General features: G+C 41.7%; 2 protein-coding genes and 3 non-coding genes across 6 annotated transcripts; 1 reads left to right on the forward strand and 4 right to left on the reverse strand.

Moving 5' to 3' along the window:
- Positions 1-3,349: 3,349 nt before the first annotated feature.
- mfhas1 (multifunctional ROCO family signaling regulator 1) lies at positions 3,350-13,827 on the forward strand. Its single transcript, XM_028463578.1, has 10 exons — positions 3,350-4,690; positions 5,776-5,998; positions 6,652-6,827; positions 6,912-7,033; positions 7,254-7,443; positions 8,834-9,323; positions 9,646-10,017; positions 10,103-10,402; positions 12,551-12,714; positions 13,024-13,827. The coding sequence occupies exons 1-9, from the start codon at positions 3,620-3,622 to the stop codon at positions 12,661-12,663; spliced, it is 3,057 nt and encodes a 1,018-aa protein (XP_028319379.1). The 5' UTR covers positions 3,350-3,619; the 3' UTR covers positions 12,664-12,714; positions 13,024-13,827.
- A 2,277-nt stretch (positions 13,828-16,104) lies between these two features.
- Positions 16,105-21,475, reverse strand: rpl17 (ribosomal protein L17). 2 transcript variants are annotated; one of them, XM_028463606.1, is made up of 7 exons: positions 21,432-21,475; positions 21,016-21,065; positions 19,221-19,261; positions 18,321-18,455; positions 18,047-18,145; positions 16,690-16,881; positions 16,105-16,182 (listed from the first exon to the last, which is right to left on the reverse strand). In XM_028463606.1, exons 2-7 carry the CDS (start codon positions 21,053-21,055, stop codon positions 16,135-16,137), a joined length of 555 nt encoding a protein of 184 aa, XP_028319407.1. In that variant the 5' UTR covers positions 21,056-21,065; positions 21,432-21,475; the 3' UTR covers positions 16,105-16,134. The 2 variants fall into 2 exon arrangements, with proteins under 2 accessions (XP_028319407.1, XP_028319408.1); XM_028463607.1 differs by having other exon boundaries at positions 21,416-21,438.
- On the reverse strand, positions 16,260-16,326 carry LOC114473868 (small nucleolar RNA SNORD58). The gene has a single exon (XR_003675315.1). It is a non-coding gene; the product is annotated as a small nucleolar RNA SNORD58 (small nucleolar RNA).
- LOC114473869 (small nucleolar RNA SNORD58) lies at positions 18,213-18,279 on the reverse strand. Its single transcript, XR_003675316.1, has one exon. It is a non-coding gene; the product is annotated as a small nucleolar RNA SNORD58 (small nucleolar RNA).
- On the reverse strand, positions 19,337-19,400 carry LOC114473866 (small nucleolar RNA SNORD58). The gene has a single exon (XR_003675314.1). It is a non-coding gene; the product is annotated as a small nucleolar RNA SNORD58 (small nucleolar RNA).
- Positions 21,476-21,621: the final 146 nt, after the last annotated feature.

Below are 21,621 nucleotides of genomic sequence, written 5' to 3' on the forward strand. Positions count from 1 at the left end.
TGACCCGGATGTTCCTGTTTTCAGGGTCGCAGGGGTCTGCTGGTGTCTATCTCCAGCTCTCATTGGGCATTAAGTGGTTGTACACCCTGGACAGAGTGCCAGTCCATCACAGGGCAACACACAGACTGACAACCACACACTCACATTCCCTCCTATGGGCAATTTAGAGACTCCAATCAACCTAACAGTTAAGTTTTTGGATTATGGGAGGAAGCCAGAGTACCTGAAGGACCCCATGCAGCACGGGGAGAACATGCAAACTCCACACAGTCAGGACCAAAGTGTCCACCTTCTTGCTGTGAGGCATACATGCTCACCACTATCCCACCATGTGCCCAATCCAATGCATTATTATTATTATTTGTTTCTGAAACACGCCCTCGCTGTGTGAACATGATGGTATTTTCTATAGAGCCAGGCTTATGGTTTAAACCTGGTTTAGCTAAGCCGTCTGTGACCATGTTGACATCTGCCATTTCATCAAACTTCTCAGCTTGAAGCTTCACAGCTCAGCCAATCATCTGACAGTGTTTAGCTTAAGTGCTCGTCGTCATAAGACCCACGAGATCGATCACAGATTTCCTGATTAGAGTGACGGAGCATGCGCCACAGCTTTTACAATGAATGACAAGCCAATAGAAACCGATGCTGAAACCAACAGGACGTGACGTCATCTGTTACGAAGCAGTGAAAATAAATGACACGTAAAAAAAAAAAAAAAAGGACCGACTGTTGTTTGAACATTTTAAAAGTAGTAAAGGGTTAAAGAAGGTGTTATTTTATTTAGTCAATTTATCATAGCAAACAACTGAAGCATGTGATCACACACTGATTGTGTACGTTTGATAAGTTTTTAAACACCTGTCAGCGTTTAATAAAAGATATGATGTAACTCACTGTTAAATAGTAGGTAATTTATGAGACTAGTGAATGTTTGATGAATAGTGCACTGCGCGCACATCCCTTAAAGCGATAGTGTATCTTTGTCATTGTGAGGCTTCGTTTTCTGTCCCTCCCTCTCTGTATATGCACAGCTTTCTCATTATTAATCTGTGATCAATAAATGGACACATTTATACCGTGGGTAAACGGAGGCGATGGATACGCACGTATCCTTATATATTATTACTGATAAACACATGGAGACTGTGATATCTCATTAGAAATATGGTACACATTAAAGATGTAATAAACAATGATTCCATCGTCATTTATATGGATTTAAAATCAAATTTAAACATTCTGTTTAATTTCCTTTTAAAAATATCGTATTAAAAAAAATTAAAAAAAAAAAAAAAAAAAAAAAGTAAAAGAAGTATTTTTGACTCATTTTTCCTTTTGTAGATCTTTGTTGAGTGTTTTAAAGCATTAAATGACTTCTTTCAAAATGATGTCGTGATTTCATGAGAGCGAGTCAACAGGTTAAACCTGGTTGGGAGCAGGTTTGACCTACGGACTGTGTTACTATGGTAACCAATTGAAGGCGTTTTCTCGTTGTGAAACCACCTTTCTAGTTAACACCCAGCTTTAAAGGAGCCAGACTCGGTTAAACCTGGACTTAACCCTGAGCTGGGTTTGATGAAATACAATCCTAGTGATTGCAGAACAAAAAGACGTCATTAAAAGCAGCTCTAGGTTCATCAGTTTCACTTTTACATAAAACGAAACACTCCAACTGCTCCTGTCTTCCTCAGCTGGTTCTGGATCAACTTCTTATCACAAGGTTTGTGTTTGATTTTCTGTCATCTCAGCTGTGTTCAGTCTGTTGTTGACTTATATAGACTAGCTTTATTTATCCTGCAGTCGGGAAATTTACTGTCATTAAAGCTCAGATAAAGTGCAAGCAAAAAAGACAACAGAGGCTATATAGATATAAAACATGAATAGAAAAAAACAATATAACAAGTATAAAGTATATAGATATGTACATATTTACAAGTTTTGGCAAAGAGAGATACCCTATTGTACAGTCTGACAGGGGTCGGGATGAATGACCTGTGGTAGTGTTTCAGTCTACCACTGAAGGAACTGCTCAGACCCTCCACAGTCTGTAGCAGTGGGTGAGAGGTGTCGTCCATGATGGATGTCAGCTTGGCTAACATCCTCCTCTATATTATATATACTAAAATCAAGCAGATTCCTGCTAATGCTAAAGCACTTATCTAAAGTGTGTGTGCATCCTGAATGAATGGAGCAATCTGAGTTCATTATAACATCATGAAATTGTCCCCATGTGTCCCCTTTTCCTTCTCTTTCTTTTCTAAATAAATACCAACAGAAGCTGATAAATGTAGCAGTGGAGCTGATTTCTCTTTTCTCTGTTCAGACAGGATGGATGCATTCTCGACAACAGACAGCCTAAACACAGAGTGGCCTTTTTCAACACCACTTCCTGCTGCCATTAGGCTAAAAAGACAGATATCTGATTTTAAAAGGTGCCACGAAATGAGAGAAATTAAGATGAATGTAAAAACGGAGCAGATTCAGGAATGTGCAGCTGAGGTGAAAAATCACAAAGACTGGTTGATCTTGTTTTTGCCGCTGGCAGCAGTGTTTCTCTGGGCATCCATCTGGAGTTGGTTGGGTGCAACGCTTGCGATCTCAATTCTCCTGGTGACCTTTTTTTTCCTCTTGAAGTTAATGTTGATGAAGGCGATGCACTGGCAGTACATGTGCCGCTCTGTAGAGAAGCTCCTGCAGATAGTTGAACCTCTGAAGAATTCACTACTTGAAATCAAGAACTTATGTCAACAAAGACACTCAGAGACAGACATGTTGCATTATTCCGATATGGTGCAAAATATCCAGCAACTGTTATTAACCATTGTGAGGATCCAGAATGCAAAGAGCTGCAGAGATTCTATAGCGCTAGCCAAGGAGTGCCAGAAGGTTTTCCATGAGTTTGGACTCATAAAGATAGCTCTGCAATCATTGGAGAATTAACTGAGAGATGATGGAGGGATGCACTTTAGCTACTTCTGCAAGAAATGTTTTCAAATTAGGCAGATTATTTTAACATCTATTAACGTTAGATCTCAGTGTGTGTGTGTGTGTGTGTGTGTGTGTGTGTGTAAATGTAATTATGTTTGTTAATAATAAATCTTTGTCTCGTTTTAAAGTTAATTTGCAAACAATGTGAAATAAAATAAAATCACTTTACTATTTTTTTCTGTAAATCAGAATCAATCTCAGTTTGAGCATTTATGAATATATTTTGTTAAATCTTGAATAAATAAAGTACTTCTTGATTCTGATTGAAATTATTTTTGAAGCCGCCCTGACGTCACTGCGCCTGCGCACAGTTGTTGTTGTTGTTCCTGGTTGGCTGCACTGCGGCCTGCTGTCCTGCAGGTGGTGCTGCAGGTGGAGCTGGAGGTGGAGCTCTGACGCAGCGAGAGTCATCGGCCGCTCCTCACTCTCACTCCGGCTCGGTTCTGCCCGCACACACGCTCACATCCATCCGCACTCGGAGATCCAGAGGCCGGCCTCTGTTGGGATGAAGGCCGGGTTCAGAGCACCTCCGGCCGGCTCCGCTGTGGGGCAGCGGCCGGTGCGGTGAGCGGAGCTCCGAGGATGCGGCTCTGTGTCGGACTGTCCCCGGCCGAGCAGCGCTGCAGCCATGAAGCCTCAGAATGAGACCCGGGACCCGCAGCAGGAGAAGGTGTGCAGCCTGCGGGCCGCGGGCCTGTGGAGGGACGCGGCTCTGCGGGCCCGGGAGCTGCGGAGCTCCCAGCGGCAGCTCACCGTCTGCTCCAAGGACAACCGCATCGAGCTGCCCGACGACCTCACGGGCGTGGAGGCGCTCAACCTGGGCAACAACGGGCTGCAGGATCTGCCAGGACTGCAGCCCTCCATGAACGGCCTCCGGGTCCTGGTGCTCCGCAGGAACCGCTTCTCCTCCGTGCCCCGGGCGGTGCTGGAGCTGAGCGGGCTGCTGGAGCTCGACCTGAGCCACAACTGCCTGAGCGGCCTGGGGCAGGACGTGCAGCGGCTGCGGAGCCTGAAGAAGCTCAGCATCAGCCACAACCGTGTGACGGAGCTGCCGGAGCAGCTCGGGTCGTTGCGGGCTCTGGAGGAGCTGGACGTCAGCTTCAACCTCCTGCTCTGCCTCCCGGACACCGTCTCCGGCCTCGACCGCCTGCGCGCGCTGGACGCCGACCACAACAGGCTGAACCGGTTCCCCCCGGAGATCCTGGAGCTGGGGGAGCTGGAGGAGCTGGACTGCTCCGGGAACCGGTTCGAGGCGTTACCGGCGGAGCTGAGCGAGCTGCGGGCGGCGAAGATCGTGTGGCTGAGCAGCCTCCGCCTGTCCTCCCTACCGGACTCCGTGGGACAGCTGCAGCTCCTGGAGAGCCTGATGCTGGACGGGAACCGGCTCCGGGCCCTGCCGCCGTCCTTTGGGCTCCTGCGGAGGCTGAAGATGCTCAACCTGTCGTCCAACTGCTTGGAGGAGTTCCCGGAGGTGATCCTGAGCCTCCCGGGGCTGGAGGAGCTGTACCTGAGCCGGAACAGACTCACCTGTGTCCCGGAGAGCATCGGCCTGCTGTCCCGGCTGGTCAACCTGTGGCTGGACAACAACTGCATCCGCTTCCTGCCCGACGCCATCGTGGAGCTGCAGCAGCTGGAGGAGCTGGTCCTGCAGGGGAACCACATCGCTGTCCTGCCTGAGAACTTTGGGAAACTCTCCAAGGTGAGAAAAACAGCTTATTCATGAAATGTAACGAAAACAAAAGTTATATTATGAAATGAAAATTGTTCATACAAAATAAAAGCTTTGAAAGGATCATGAAAGTATTTCTGTGGAGGAAATACTGAAGTGGTTAGAACGTCCGCATCACAGCAAGAAGGTCCTGGGTTCAGCAGCAGACCCTCAGGACCCTGAGAGAAGAAGCATGCGGGTCAGAAATACTGAACATCTGTGATGATAAACTCTAGAGTTGAGACGATACGAGATTCTGTCACAAAACTTTGGTTTTGATTCGATTTGCAGTGTATGTACGGAAGCGGATTAGGGCCAACTTTAATGGAGAAAATCATTTTGTGCAAATAAAGTTAAAATGTCGAGAATAAAGTCGAAATATAAGGATGAAAATAAAGATGAAAAGACGAGATTAAAGTCAAATTTTTGAGATTAAAGTCAAAATGTCATGATCAAAGTTTAAATTTAGAAAATAATCTCAAAATACAATATTGTGATAAAAATAGGAGGTTTGTTAATAAAGTCAAATCTATTGAAGCTCACTAGGGCCATTTCACCATATACGAGAGATATTTCCAAAAATCTGTTCAGAAGTAAAACCAGTGAAGGTTGGAAGATGTCTGTGGCTACGGAGGAGCTACAGAAACACATTAGGGCCAGTTTGGATGGAGAGCGACTGTTGTCATGTATGGTGAATTTGGTCCTATTTATTCTTGATTTGCCCAAAATTATTTTCTTTATCAAAATTGGCCCTAATCAGTTTCCGTAAGATCGTGATTATAATTTATTTAGATTTTAATTTCCTTATTTTACTACTACAAAAACAAAAGGTGAATCCTACATTTCTAGAAACAATGAACAATTACAATTACTATTTAATTTAGACAATGCTTTTATCCCCCACAAAAAAATATCAGTAATTACTATCGTTACCATGAATCAGTCTTTTTTCCCACCCTTAATAAACACAGATGAAGTGGATAAAGTGACGTGTCTGTCATCGTTGTGTCGTAGATGGATCTCTTTTATCCTCCATCATGTTTGATCTTTTATGGATGGTGTTATCGTGGTGTCAGGTGAACATCTGGAAGGTGAAGGGGAACCCTCTGATCCAGCCTCCGTACGATGTGTGTATGAGGGGAATCCCGTCCATCGGTGTGTATCAGAGGCTGCAGGAGTCACAGCTCGCCGTCAGACCGCCACTCAAACTGTTGCTGATTGGAGCAGAGAACTCAGGGAAAACCAGTCTGAGGCGGAGCCTGATGGGCTGTGAGCGGGAGGCATCGGGAGGTCCCAGAGGTAGACCCCTATCTATCTATCTAGTATCTATCTATATATATCTAATATCTGTCTATCTATCTATCTATCTAGTATCTATCTATATATATCTAATATCTATCTATCTATGTATCTATCTATCTATCTATATATATCTAATATCTGTCTATCTATCTAGTATCTATCTATATATATCTAATATCTGTCTATCTATCTATCTATCTATCTATCTATCTAGTATCTATCTATATATATCTAATATCTGTCTATCCATCTATCTATCTAGTATCTATCTATATATATCTAATATCTGTCTATCTATCTATCTATCTAGTATCTATCTATATATATCTAATATCTGTCTATCTATCTATCTAGTATCTATCTATATATATATAACTAGTATCTATCTATATATATATAACTAGTATCTATCTGTCTATATATCTAGTATCTATCTGTCAATATATCTAGAATCTGTCTATATATCTATCTAGTGTATCTATCTATCTTGTATTTATCTATCTATATATCTAGTATCTATCTATATATCTAGTATTTATCTATCTATATATCTAGTATCTATCTATATATCTAGTATTTATCTATCTATCTATTATCTATCTATCTAGTTTCTATCTGTCTATTTATTGTTGTCTATGATGATGGTGAAGGTGTGGAGGTGAGTCGTTGGGAGGTCGATGCTCACCGTCGTCTCTCCTTCATCACGTTCGACCTGTCGGGAAATAAAAACTACGACGTAGTGCGACCGCTGTTCCTCACTGACGGAGCGTTTTACGTCCTCACCGTCAACATGAAGAGATACACACCTCAGGACTTCTACTCACAGGTCACACACACACACACACGCACTTTCCTTTTTTTGCTCAGATTTGACATTCCTTCGCTCACCCTCAGTCCTTCTTGTTCTCAGGTCGGATCCTTCCTGCGTCTGCTGGCGGCGAAGGTGCCGAGCGGCGTGGTGTGTGTGGTGGGGACACACGCAGATCTGTGTGAGGACGCCGAGCTGGAGGAGAAGAGCCTCGACATCCACAGGCAGGTTTTATTATTCACGCACACATACACGCACACACGTACATGCATGCACACACAAACGTGCACGCACACACGTACATGCACACATGTACACGCAGGCACGCACGCACGTACGTACGTACACTCACGCACACACATGCATACCCACACAAGTACACATACGCAAACACATGCACAAAAACGCACACGCGGTATCATTAATCCCACCCCTGCTCCACAGACAGGTGAGTCTACAGGAAAAGGCTGACGTTCAGCGTCTGGAGGGCGAGGCTCAGCTGGTGGAGGCGGCTCTGCTGCAGGGATTCGGTGTTCGCAGCTCCAGTCCTCACGTTCACTTCTACGGAGTCACAGATACAAAGCTGCAGGAGAGACAAACTCAGCTCCACTTCCTGCTCACACACCGGCTTCAGGTCTGTCCCTCGTTTATTGGTGTTTCATGTAGTGATGGGCGGAGCTACACCCTGGGCGGGGCGCCACTCCATGACAAATGCCTACGGACAGGAAAGCAGAGAACCACAGTGGGGTTTGAACCCATGGCTTTCTTACAGAGAGGCAAACATGCTAACCCAGGGGTTTCCAACCCTTTTTTGGACCGTGACCCCATTTTGAGATCACTAATTTCTCGCGACTCCAAAGACACTTTTTTTTTTCCATAATTATTTTTTGATCATGTTCGTTATGGTGTGTAACAAATACAGAGTAGACAGTGTTAGTGCACAAAGTGACAAGATACGCCAGCTCAGATATTTTTATTTATTTATTTATTTTTCTTGCTTTTCTTTAAACTACATTTTAACTAGATTTGTACTGAAGACAATTGTTTAGGATTTTGTGTTGTTTTAATTTGAAAAAGAATAATGATTTGATCAAAAGGGCTGTGTTCAAAATCGCATATCAATATAATATACACTACAAACTCAATGAGTACATACTGTCTACTATGTACTAAGTATGATTAAAATGATGAGTGTTCCCACTGAAGTATAATTCCAAGTTTCACAAGATAGAAAACATCTATATGTTCTATATATTCTCCACCTTTAAAAGTTCTGAAAACAATTGAAGTGAGAAAGTGACCAAGTAGAATATCAACATGTGCTCATTTGACAGTTGAGTATGACTAGTGTGCCCACTGTGTATACTTAAAAAATGTTCCCATATAGTATACATCCGGGTATTTCTCACATACTCATTCTTTTCATACTATCTAATTTGACGTCAGACTTAGTATGAGTAGGACGTTAGCGTGAGTAGACGTTAGCGTGAGTAGGACGTTAGCGTGAGTAGGACGTTAGCGTGAGTAGGACGTTAGCGTGAGTAGGACGTTAGCGTGAGTAGAACGTTAGCGTGAGTAGAACGTTAGCGTGAGTAGGACGTTAGCGTGAGTAGGACGTTAGCGTGAGTAGGACGTTAGCGTGAGTAGGACGTTAGCGTGAGTAGGACGTTAGCGTGAGTAGAACGTTAGCGTGAGTAGAACGTTAGCGTGAGTAGGACGTTAGCGTGAGTAGACGTTAGCGTGAGTAGGACGTTAGCGTGAGTAGAATGTTAGCGTGAGTAGGACGTTAGCGTGAGTAGGACGTTAGCGTGAGTAGAACGTTAGCGTGAGTAGGACGTTAGTGTGAGTAGGACGTTAGCGTGAGTAGGACGTTAGCGTGAGTAGGACGTTAGTGTGAGTAGAACGTTAGCGTGACATTTCGAACAGGGAGGAATCCAAAAGAACACGTTTGGAAAACCTGATCAATAAAAAGACAGAAAGATAAATTAGATCTAATATTCTGACTGTTCTGTGTTCTGGTCCAGGTTCTGTCCCCAGTGCTGACCGTGTCCTCAGACGACCACATGAAGCTCCTCTCCCTCAGACTGAAGCTGGTCTCTGTGGCCGACCACGCCCACATCTTCCCGTCTCTGCACCACATCCACCCAAAGTCCGTCCGGCTGCTGGAGGAGCTGCTGCTCCGCTCCCCCGAGCCCTGGCTCTCCCGGCCCGCCGCGGCCCAGGTCGGCCTGCAGGCCGGTCTGGCGGGGGAGCGTCTGGACTCCGCCCTGCTCGCGCTGCAGCGCGAAGGGAAGCTGCTGCTCCTCAGCGAGCTGCTGCTCCACCACATGCAAGGATTCATCTCCGTCATCAACAGCCTGTTCATCAGAGACGGGACACACCTGATGGACAGGCTGCTGTCCCAGGGAGAGAGAGGAGACAAGGCCCCGCCCCCTCCAGAGCTGATGAACACCATCGTCCCTCAGGGAGAGAGAGGAGACAAGAACAGAAGCTGGACGGAGCTGGACGAGAAAGGTGACACAGTCTGTTCCCTTTGAACATATTGTTTCATTTACTTAAAGGTATGGTAGGTAGTTTTCTCCAGATACACTTTTTAAATTTTTGGTTGAGATTGTCTTTATATCCTGACAGAAATGTTACCAAGCAGAAGTTGCACATAGGCAACATCGGGGGCAGCTAAGTAGCTGCAGGGGTCCTCTGGTGAAGATGGGAGCATTTGAGCATATTGCCTGAATTAAATAGATGGTGCGGCTGATGTATTTGAGAAAACAGGACAAACCGAGACAGAAAACAGGACAAATCACTCACTGTGCGTCTCTGTGTGTGTGTGTCTCAGAGGACGATGAGTGTGGCAGCGTGAGCGCGTCGGAGCTGCAGCGTCATGTGCGTCGCTTCCTGCGACGCGGCCTGTTGTCACCCTGCGTGCTACGGCGCCTCCTGCGCGGTAGCCTGCGCTCCCAGCGGGACCCGGTCCTCCTGATGGAGCTGCTGCAGAGCATCGGCCTGTGCTGCACCAACAAGCCCCGCCCACTCAACGGCGCCTCCGTCTGCTACAAGTTCCCCAGCTTCATCGACCATGGCGAGGATGAGGAGGACGAAGACGAGGAGGAGGAGGAAGAGGAGGCGTTGGCCGACAGCGGCTCAGTGTCAGCGTGTCACCTGGAGCAGCTGCACGTCAGATACAGCTTCCCCAGCTTCCTGCCTCCAGGTATTTAGGCCACGCCCCCAGCAGTAGGTCATGTGATGCTTTGTGTTGCTTCTAAACTGCTTAGGCTCCTCCCCCTCCTCCTCAGGCCTGTTCTCCAGACTTAGCGCTCGCATCGACGGGCTGGTGGTCCAACGCTGCGACTCGCCGCACCGCATCCTCGCCTTCAGGGGGAAGGTTCCCGTGGAGATCAGCCAGGGGGCGGAGTCTGTTTCTGTGGTGAGCCGCGCGTCGCTGCCCAACATGTGGACGGCGTGGCAGGCGGTGACACCGCTGCTGCACGAGCTGCGGCTGCTGCTGCAGGAGTGGCCCGGCCTGCACTACTGCGTCCACATCCTGTGCTCCAAGTGCCTGAAGACGGGCTGCAGCACGCCACACGCCTTCCCAGGTAACCATTTAGTCCACAACACCGCCCAGCAAAGTGCTGAGTCAGCACACAGGGGAGAGATGTGAGTTTGTGTGAGAGTTGTTTTCTCTGCAGACGGGATAATCTGATTGGTCAGTGTGTGTGTGTGTGCGTGTGTGTGTGTATCTCTGGTGTTCAGGGACAGACAGAGCTCATACTTACTACATAGCTGCAGCTTGGTTCAAAGCTGTGCGACGTGGGATTGTCAATTAATAGTCAATTTAATGAATAATTTCATTTTTAAAAAAAAATTTCCGTTGACGGAGCCGTTAGTCACATGGTGCACTACAGCAAAAACTGCTTGTGTTTGTATGCATCATTTAAGCAGAGAGAGAGAGAGAGAGTCACACACGCCCTCACCACACATAAGGTGTTTATAATAGATAATATACTAAATGAGTAAAATAAAACAAAAAACTAAACCATATTTACACAAAACGACAACAGAAATGCACAAAAAAGCTCCAAAAATACACACAATGACTCCAATAAACATACATTACATTACAATTAAAATCAGACTGTATTGACATCACATTTGGCTTTAATGAGAGAAATTTTAGTCTTTAATATAAATGAACCCTGTGTGTATTTATTTATTTGTTTGTGTTCTTGTTGTCTCAGACTAACCCCCCCCCCCCCCCCCCCACACACACACACACTAATCCTGTTAGTCACAGATTAAAACAGCCTCACATTGAAAAGATGAGCTGCGTTTGTTTCTGAGCTGACATGTGATGTTTGTCATGTGATGGAGGGGGAGGAGCTTATTTAGCGCCTCAGACACGTTTTTGCAGCTACTTATAGATAAATAATATTGAATATTGTTTAATGATAAGAAAAAGGTATGTGTGTGTGTGTGTGTGTAATCCTGTTAGATCACAGTATGAGTTCAGCAGCTTCTCTAAATGACTACATACAGGTTTATGAAGGGTTTGCATGTTCTCCTAATGGTTGATGTGGTTGTTCCTGGGAGAACGCGCTCAGGGCTTAACGAACCCTCACTTGCTGTCTTTAAAACGTGCATGTGACAATGCACGTGGACTTTGATCTCCCAGTAATCCTGCAGCTCTGCTGAGCTCACGCAGGTATTTAGTGATCATGTTATCTGGTGTCACGGAGCGACTGGTGATGGTGTTATCTGGTGACTGGTCATAAGGATGGATGTGTGGGTGGAGGGTAACTGAGTACATGGGCTTTGATTCTGGGGGAGTTTAATGATGAACACGTTCAGATCAATGTGAACCTTTAAAGAGTCACTGATTAGATTGGTCACCAGCTGGGCTGATACACCCACTGTGTAGGAATGTTCAAACACGGCCGTTTGATGTAGCATGACCTTTGTAAGGACATGAAAAGTCCTGTAGTCGTTTCCTCAGAACACACACACACACACACACACACACACACACACACACACTCACACACACACGCACACACACACACCCACCCGCACACGCACACGCACCCACAAACACAATGAACAGGAAGTGAGGACGTGTTTGGACGAAGTTGGTCTCTTAAAACATCAGCAGGAGACAAAGAGCTGTGTCCTTATAAGGAAGTGTGTGTGTGTGTCTATTTGAGTGTGTGCGTGTGTATTTGACTGTGTGTACATTCCTTGAAGGTGAGTTCAGGTCTGACAGAAAGAGAAATCTGATGTTCATTCAGGACTCATTTTTCAGCAGAACAACTACACTTTCTCACACACACACGCACACACACACACGCACACACACACACACACACACCTGTATGTGAGGACATGGATACAGTGGAGACGGAACAATCCTGTGACAGGATGTTCATACAGAGACATACAAGTCATAAAACACACACATACACACACACACACACACACACACACACCAGCACTCCGTTGCGCCCCCTGCAGGTTGGTACTAGTACCACAGCAGCAATGTGATTCCTGCCCCCTGCTGGACAGACTCAGTACAACCTGAAAATCAGAGGTGTGAAGGGTACTGATACTCAAGTACAAGTTAGTCATACATTAAATACTCAAATACAAGTAAAAATTAGCTCAATTAATTAGTACTCAAAGCATTTATTTTTGATAATAAATCTTGGTTCCCTCGCATACATGTGACTCTGCCTGTGTGTGTGTTTCAGGTGAGCTGCTGACTCAGCGTCGACCTGAAGGCGTGCTGGAGGTGGTTTGTCCAAAGAACGGATCAGAGCGAGTCAATGTGGCTTTGATCTACCCCCCCACCCCCGACCCCTGACCCTCCACTTCCTCAGCGTGTGAAGGCTGGCGCCGGTTCGCTGCTTCACAGGTGAGTTCAGTTATTATGATTTTATTATTTAATAGAAAACTAAACTATTTGAATATTTTTTTGTCTTTAAAATTTAAAATTTTATATATTTTTTTTTAAAAATTACAAATTTAAAAAATAAAATGTTTATACATACACACACACACATATACTGTATGTGTATATATATATATTACTTTGATTTTAAAAATATGAAGTTTGCAGTTTTTTTTCTTCTTTGATTCTAAAACCATATTTGTTTGTTTTTTGTTTGCATGCACATATTTACGTGATCAATTATTAATTGTATTTATTAATTGTTTGTTTCAGGGTCTTAAATGAGCACAAACTTCTGACTGAGGTCAATCTGCAGAAATCGTCACGTCATTTCTTCTTCTGCTGATTCGTAGCGTTATTTACAAATCCTCGTCTCCTTTCTTCTTCTTTGTCTTTTTTCATGTTTCTTATTGTTGGTATTTTTTTTTTTTTCTAAATCAAATCTTTACTTCTTTGTTTTTTTACAATGAGTAAAAACTTCCTGCAGGACGAGAAGAGAAAATCACAGATAGAAATCCAAACGCTGGAGCGCTTTTAACTTTTCTGTGACCCAGGAACACTCGGCTGATTTATTTAAGTTTTCCTTAAAGCTTTAAAGGGGTTTTAATTTGAAAGGACAAACTGTCAAAAACATTTCAATCTTTTTTATTTCTATTCTATATTTTCCTTTTTATTTTATTTTCAGCTTTTCATATTAAACACTGCAAACTTTATTTTGTAATAAGGGCTTTTGTTTTGAAATGAAAACACTCACTGCTGATAAAGTTGTTAATCTACAATCCATTATAAAAAAACATTCACTTTATTTTGAAATACTGATTTCACATTAGAATCATTTATATTTCATTTTGGAAATAATTACCGCTGTAACTTTACTTTGAAAAATCTAATTAAAGAACCACAGTTTTTCCTTTATTTCAAAGTTGTTTTTTTCACGCGAACTGACTATGTGCAATTATTACGTGCATGAACTGCTGTGAGCGCACACGACTTCCTGCGAACGTGCACGCAGGGAGCGTGGCTGCTCGGATGTGTTTTATTGTGAAAGGAGAAACCAAATAAAAACGGCAATCAAAAGGACGGGGCTTTTATTTTGAAAAGTCTGTATAATTGCTGTCCTATTTCCTGTTTTGATTCAAAACAATAAAAATAAAGTTTTGTTAAAAGTTTGTCATTTCTTTTACACAACATAAGATGCACAGAATATACACACTAAGTATTAAAGTGATTAATAACCAATACGAAATACAGACATTAAACGTTAAGAGATATTTTCCATAAAATGTAACTTAAGTTCATTTGACACTTTTCCATCACTGAAGCTGAATTTAGTTTTATTTTATATATGTTTTATCCAAAGGTCTGTTTATTTTGCTGCTTTTGGTCATTAAATAATGGACATTAATCAGCCTATAAACCTTATGATAAAGTCACTCAGTGACTCACACCCACATCAAGTTATTTAGGCTTTTTAAATGTTATACTGCATTTAAACACCATTTTAAATATTTGTCAGAAGCCCAACACAATAGTATTTAAGTGTATTGAACCAAAACACATCCATTATCCTGATTTTAAGAGGTTTTAAAAAGTTGCTGTCATCACAAGCGATTTGAGTGCACTTCCGGGTATGCAAATGAGCTGGTCTGGCCACACCTACTTCACATCCTGCTCTGGGAAAAAAGTGTGTTTATATGTTTAACGTCTCCTGATATTGTTCACGTTAATAGACACGTTAGCAGCAGTAACTGAGCACTGTTAGCTTCCATGCTAACATTACACACACATTTTAAGAACAAGCAGCTTATCGTGATAATTAGGCTTATGCAGTAAAAGAAACACAAAATGATACGAACTTACATCTTCCACGTTTGTGCTTCAGTCATGAAGTGTTGGTAGCGCGTCATGCTTTATCCAGAGACTTTAAGCTAGCTCCGCTCGGGCCCAAGTTTTCATGAAATGTCGGAAACACACGTACAATCCAACTGGGTCGTGAGAGGTTCAGCTGAGGAGCAAAAACAAACTTGTGCGTGGCTCGTCCTGCCTTCATGTCTGTTTACCTGCAAAGTCAATGAGGGTGGAGCTCACCTCCCTATGGGAAGGAGGAGTTATTCCACTTATGACATCATAAACAGAGCAAACTCAAACTAAGGGTGCTTTCACACATATAGTTCGGTGGACTCGGTGCAATGCAGGCGGTGAATCTGCAACATTGTTGCATTTTAATTTGGTCTGGTCCACTTTCACATTCTATTTGCTAAGTGCAGCAAACTTTCTGAACAACTTCACACAGGCGAGTTGGTCAGTCACCGATTGGACAAAATACTTCAACCTCCAATGCCATGAGGATGTGGCGCTGCCCTGTCACTACTGACAGTAGCGCTGTCATGTCCTATATTTGTTCTCTCCTTCCTATGTTTTCCAAAGAAAGTCCATTTAAAATAACCCATAGTCACATGCCACAACCTGCACTAATGCTCTACATAAACAGATGACTCCACTCCTCCTCCACCGCTCAGAACCATGTGAACAGTTTGGGAAAACAGAGCGAAATAAATAAATGTGGAAAAAAATTCAGAAGGGAGTGAGGAAATGTTTGTGTGCTGCTGCTGGAGCACTGGGTCGTGTATGCTCGTGTCCGTTACCGTGACAGCCAGCACGCAGCCGTCACTGATGGAGTTTCTCCGTTACAAATTACAATTGCGCTTCAATGTAAAGTCCTGTTTGCTTTCTCACATGGTTAAAGGCCGCACTATGCTTTATTTGAGCTGAACCGGTTCCGCTCAGAGTTTCAGTGACCTGTCACATATCGCAAAAAGACCAGAGTATCTGAGGAAGTGAAGCACGGTGCTGAGCAAAGAGGTGTGTGAAAGCACCCTCACAAAGGATGGAGTAATTCTATACTTTCACCTCATATTGCTGTTAGAACTACAGGTTGGACTTGAAAAAAAAAATATAAAAATCTTTTTAGACTTTGTAATTAATCCTGATTAATTGTATAACAATATTTGATACATGGCAACTTTTTTCAATTTAAATGTTTTTGTTATCTGACTGAAAACAATAAATGAGCTTAAACAAGTGTTTTTTATTTTTTTTATCACCGAGTGCTTACAATGTGTAATATGAATAAAGATTATGAATGCATTGTTCGCAAAGCATTAACTTAAATTTAAATAAGATGTATTCATGCTTTTTTGTAAACTTTCTAAAAACAAATGTGTGTTTGTGTTCAGTTAAGGACATGCACAGGATTTAAAGAAGTTCATCAAGAAAGATTTTTTGTTTGATCTGTTTGTTTAACGTCTGGATTGATGACTCCACACTGTGTGTGTTTAAATGAAGAATCCACAGTGATGACAATAACATCTTTTATTATGGACTTTACTCTCGGGCCATCAGCTTCTGCTTCTTCAGCTTTTTCTGTGAAACCTGCACAAAACAAAACAAACAGAAATTATTTATCTTTAATCCTCAGAGGAAACTGTGTGTGTGTGTGTGTATGTGTGGTCGCTCAGAAATCTCAGTTTATTTTCATGGAGAATCCAAAGGTGTCCTAAGAAGTCATCACAGCGACACACACACACCTATCACATGACCAACACTAGAGGGCAGCACTCTCACTTCTAATGTGAGGTTTTTTGAAGTCAGTGAAGCGATAAAGGATTTAGTCTACATTTATTTAGATTTAATAATCATGGTTTCGCTCTGTGTTAGAGCTGGTGATCTTTGCCTAAAACAAACAGAACCCAACGAGTCAATTCTTCATTTCTATCATTTTCAACATGAGCTCTGGTTGGTCACTGTGCGATAAATGAACGCTAATATAAATTTTATTAGAGCAAAAAAAATGCACAAAAGATGCTGAGAAGCATAAAAGCTTTACTCTGATCATTTTATCTTTTGGTGTAAGTGAGGCAGGACCTGCACACTGCGTACCTTCTTCTTCTGAGCGACCTCCTCCTCAGGTTTGGGGACGATCTGCTCCTTCTCAGTGAGGATCATCTCGATGTGACAGGGAGAGCTCATGTAGGGGTTGATACGACCGTGGGCGCGGTACGTACGCCGCCTCATCTTTGGAGCTTTGTTCACCTGGATGTGCTCGATGACCAGAGAGTCCACGTCCAGACCCTGAACACATACACATTTATTTTATTTAAGACATTAAAACTAAAAAATAAATAAAAGAAATAAAAAGGAGCAGAAAGTTACTTATAACACTTGTCCCCTCATTAAAAATGTATAACATTAAACAAAGGCAAACTGCAACGCAGTCATTGTTATACCTCATTTAAAATCAAATACACTTACACTTCTGTCTGTCAACATGACACATTTCACATTATTATTAAACATTAAGTGATTTTGATAATTGATCATTTAGATTGTTTGTCTGACCCTTGAACTGAAATGGACTTTTTCTTATTGTCCCTGTTCTTAATTTGGCTTTTTTAAACTCTATATTCCTCACATGTTAGAATTCTTTACTTTCTCTTTTAATTTTTTTGCAGACTTGTGGGTACGATTTTTAAATGAGCTTTGTAAACGTTTTTTAAAATGTTGTGTTTTACCAAATTATTAAGTTTTAATCATTTTTGTAATATATATATATATTTGGGTTTGTATTATTACTGTAAAACACCACAGAGCATCAAGTATAGCACAGTAACTAAACTTTACAGTAGGGCTGGGCAATATGTACGATACAAATCAATAGTAACTCAAATTCTGACTAGAAAGACAATTCTGTGTTATATTTCTGATGATGAATGTCACAGGCTTATTTATTTAAAAAGCTGGACAATATGCGCCACTTTTGGCTTTTTCCCCTATAAGGGACAGCACGTGTGAGTGAGTTCTGTAGTGTGGCTTGTTTAGGGGAGGGTCTGGGTTAGGACGCACTCAGAAATCTAACTGAGCTTTTTCATGTTTCATCTATAAAAACAACAAAAAAAAAAAAAAGTATTTTCATACAAAATAAAAGATATGGAAACATTGTAAAGGACAGTGTTTGACTGTACTCTATGAATAATATATAATACTTGTAAGATGTGATTTGCACTGTGTGATTGTATAATAAAACAAGTTAAAATAATAGATGAAAGTCATTTTCTTTATTGCCAAAATAGAAAACTCGATATATCTTCAATGTTGACATATTGCCCAGGCCTAGTTTGCAGATTTACTTTGTGGGAATAATAAAATTAGTCAGAACATTTTCTGGGATTTCTTTAAAGTCTGATTGTTTACGTTTACCTCCTGATGTTATTGGAAGCTAATTAATGTAGCGTCTGACCTTGAGCTCAGCGTTGCTCTCAGCGTTCTTCAGCATGTGCAGCAGGAACTCAGCGCTCTTCTTAGGCCAACGTCCCTGAGTCCAGCCGAACTGTTTGGCCTGAAAAAAATAATAAACAAAGTTAAAAAGCTGCGTATGACCAGCGCAGGGCGCCAAGGAGCGGACAACCGCTCAGATTAACGTGTTATTTTCATGGTTTGATCCAAAGGTGTCCTAAGTGGTCATCATGGCGGTTGGGGGGGGGGGGCAAAGGGAAGGTGTACTGTAAACTGACCTGAGCGCAGCGACCAACGCCGCCGTTGTAGCGCCGGAAAGGAACGCACTGGTGTTTGACGACCACGTCACGCAGGTACTTGTTGGCCTTTCTGATGTGCATTCCTTTGATGGCCTGAGCCGTCTCACGCGTGTTCTGTGGGAGAGCACAGAGGCTTTTATTGTGAAAATCTGCAGTAAGTGCACACATTCAAAAATAAAACATTGCTACATTAAAAAAAACTCTTCACTGTTCAGTGAGCTTGAATGTGTGGGTGGAACGATTGGATTGGTGGTTATGTTATCCTGTGACTGATTCTAGTTACAACACTAGTGTCAAACTCAAGGCCCGGGGGCCAAATTCGGCCCTTTAAAGCATTTAATTCAGACCGCAGCAGAAAGCAAAAAAAAAAAAAAAGTCAAAAGAAACCATGAATAATTGTGTAAATTAACTAATTCAGTGGTAGATAATTATTTTTAATCCAAATAGGTAAAATACCTACATTTCCCCCCCCAAATTCAGCATTTTCTTCAAATTATTCCACAAATTCTCCCAAAATTACATAAAAATTAGTTATAAAAACAAATAAATTGAAAGTCAAGACCCTGCAGTGACTGATATGTCACTTTGATATTATCAGTGCTGTACATATTTAATCATTTATTTAAACACGAAAGTGCCAACTACAGCACAAAAATGATTAAATGACTTTTTTCTGCTTATGATCTGCAGCCCACTTAAAATGAAACAGTTCTGTATTTACAGTTTTACACCCCTGGAATACAAGGTGGAGTTTCATCTGATGTGTAGTGATGTGTGGGTGTTTGGTTTGATGTAAACACTGAGTGACAGAATGAAAGTCACCAGTTAGAACGATGAGCATCTGTAGACAAACCATTAGGTAATGTGTTGTGTTCTTACCTTAAAGTGAACACGGAGGTTTGAGCCCCGAGACTTGCATGCTGCAGACACAAACACACACCATTAAAGACACACACACAGAAACACTAACACACACACACACGCAATAGTGACAGGCTGCTCAGATTAAAATTGTTTTCATGAGTAATCCAAAGGTGTCCTAAGGAGTCATCACTGCAGCACCCCACACACACACACACATACACCTAAATATATCACACACCATTTGAGCACAACTACAACAAAAAACAATACATTACACAATTTACAGATACAAATAACATGTTATACACAGCCCAGAGTTAATGTCAATTATAATTAATTACAACTATACCAGTAATTTGAGTCATAATTGAAAAAATATATATGTTGTGGTTGTAATTTAATTGTAATTGTTTCAGATAATTGACAAAAAAAATTCTATAAAAACTAATTTACAATTCAAACAAACAAAACTGAAGAACCAAGTTACAGTTCTATAGCTTACACATAAAAAGTTAATTATTAAAACATAATCTAAGTTTATCTGCATTAAAAAAATAAAATAATCTAGAGGTATACACCAAAAATATAGAGGGTTTTCTTGGTTCATCATTAAACTGGAAGCAGCCATGTTGGAGGTACTCAGCAGGTAAACAAAGCAGATCCCCAACGTGGAACTAAAGGAAATGGTGAATTATTGCTGTGTTTTTGGTTGCACCAATCGGTCAGACAGTGAAAAACATTTAAAGTTTTATAAACTGCCAAAAGTTATTATAAACCAGGGAGAACAATGTCAAAATTATCAGAGGAAAGGAGGAGCTTGTGGTTAGTGAAGCTAAACCAGGATCTACGAGACAAACATCTGGATAACATCTGAATTTGTTCGGCCCGTTTATTGTCAGATAAGTGAGATGTTGATAGCAGCAGCTCTAAACTCATTTTCTAGTGTGATGATAATAATATAATTAATATCAAGCTACTGCACGAGGCATTATTGATTTAATTACAATTAATAGCCTGCTACAGTAGCAATACAGTTAATAAAATGTAGAGCTAAAATGTAGAGCTGTATTTCTCATTGTATTCCAGGTAAAAGATCTGACCCTAACCTGAGGGAGGCGACTAGTATGGATCTACACCACCAATAAACCATAACTTTCTCAAATATTGTGACCTTTCCTGAGGACCAAGTCCTTCCCTGTATGTCTTTACATCAATAACCCATTCTGAGGAGCCTTTCTGTGGTTTTGGACATTTATCCATCGCAGTGTTTACTTCTGAGTGCCTCCAATATGGCCACGCATCCAGGTTACTGCCCAGAACGTGACACCAGTGAAAATACCAGCATTTTTATTGATTAGGAAACCTAACAAGGTAATCTAGAGATGAAGAACAATTGGATGATGGATAATATTTTCCAGTGTATTTTACAAATATTTAGACACGAGTCAAAATCGACCCGTTATAAGAGATGCTAACAGAAAGCTAACAAGGAAGGTGGCGTTTTATAGAATTAAATTAAAGGCTCAGTAATTGTGATTAACTGTATTTGAACTTTGATAATTGATACCCAATTGTAATCAACTTTCAGGGGAAAAAAACTAATTATAATTGGACAACCTGTCAATCAACCTAATACTAATGAAGTTGTAATTGAAGACGGATAAATTATGACGTAATTAAAAGTGTAGTTGACCCCAACCCTGCAAAAACTAACACACAGACATCTGCCACACAAACCCATTATGACACATTAAACGCTACACACACAGTAGGTAATTACACATTCAAAGATTAGACATTACAGACTTACATTTGGTCGGGTTTTCGGGGTCTAACGAGTATCGGACCATTTTCAGAGATCTGAAGAACACAGAAATAAAAAAAAATCAAGATTAACACTTTATAAAAGCATCAGTATTATCTGTTAACACGATTTAATCATTAAAACAGCTTTTAACACATCATAAATATGAGTTTAATGTTAAAATGAGACAGTTTGAATCGACACACGGAGCCAACATGGCGGACACCAGCGTTCAACACAACCGGCGTCCCAAAAAACACGGAAATAAAAAGCACAAAGTAACTTTAGACACAACGCGATACAACAGTCTATCAGATCTAAATGCAATCCTTTCATTTCAGATGGTTTTAAAGGTGGATGGCACACATTTAAGGTAGATTTAATACAGATTGAGGGCTTCCCATACAGTAGTAGACTCTCACCTCTGAGGCCGCGGGACGAAGAGGAAGTGATGCAGCGAAGCCACGCCTCTTCTGCTGCTGCTGCTTGAGCGCCCCCCACAGACCGGAGTGATGAACTGCTTCTTTATTTATCAATTGTCGATATTTTTCTTTTTGATTATTTTAATAATTAAATTATTATTATTTCGAAGACATAAACAAAAAACTCATT

Source organism: Gouania willdenowi, chromosome 12 (assembly GCF_900634775.1).
Source record: "Gouania willdenowi chromosome 12, fGouWil2.1, whole genome shotgun sequence".
Classification (NCBI taxonomy): Eukaryota; Metazoa; Chordata; class Actinopteri; order Blenniiformes; family Gobiesocidae; genus Gouania; species Gouania willdenowi.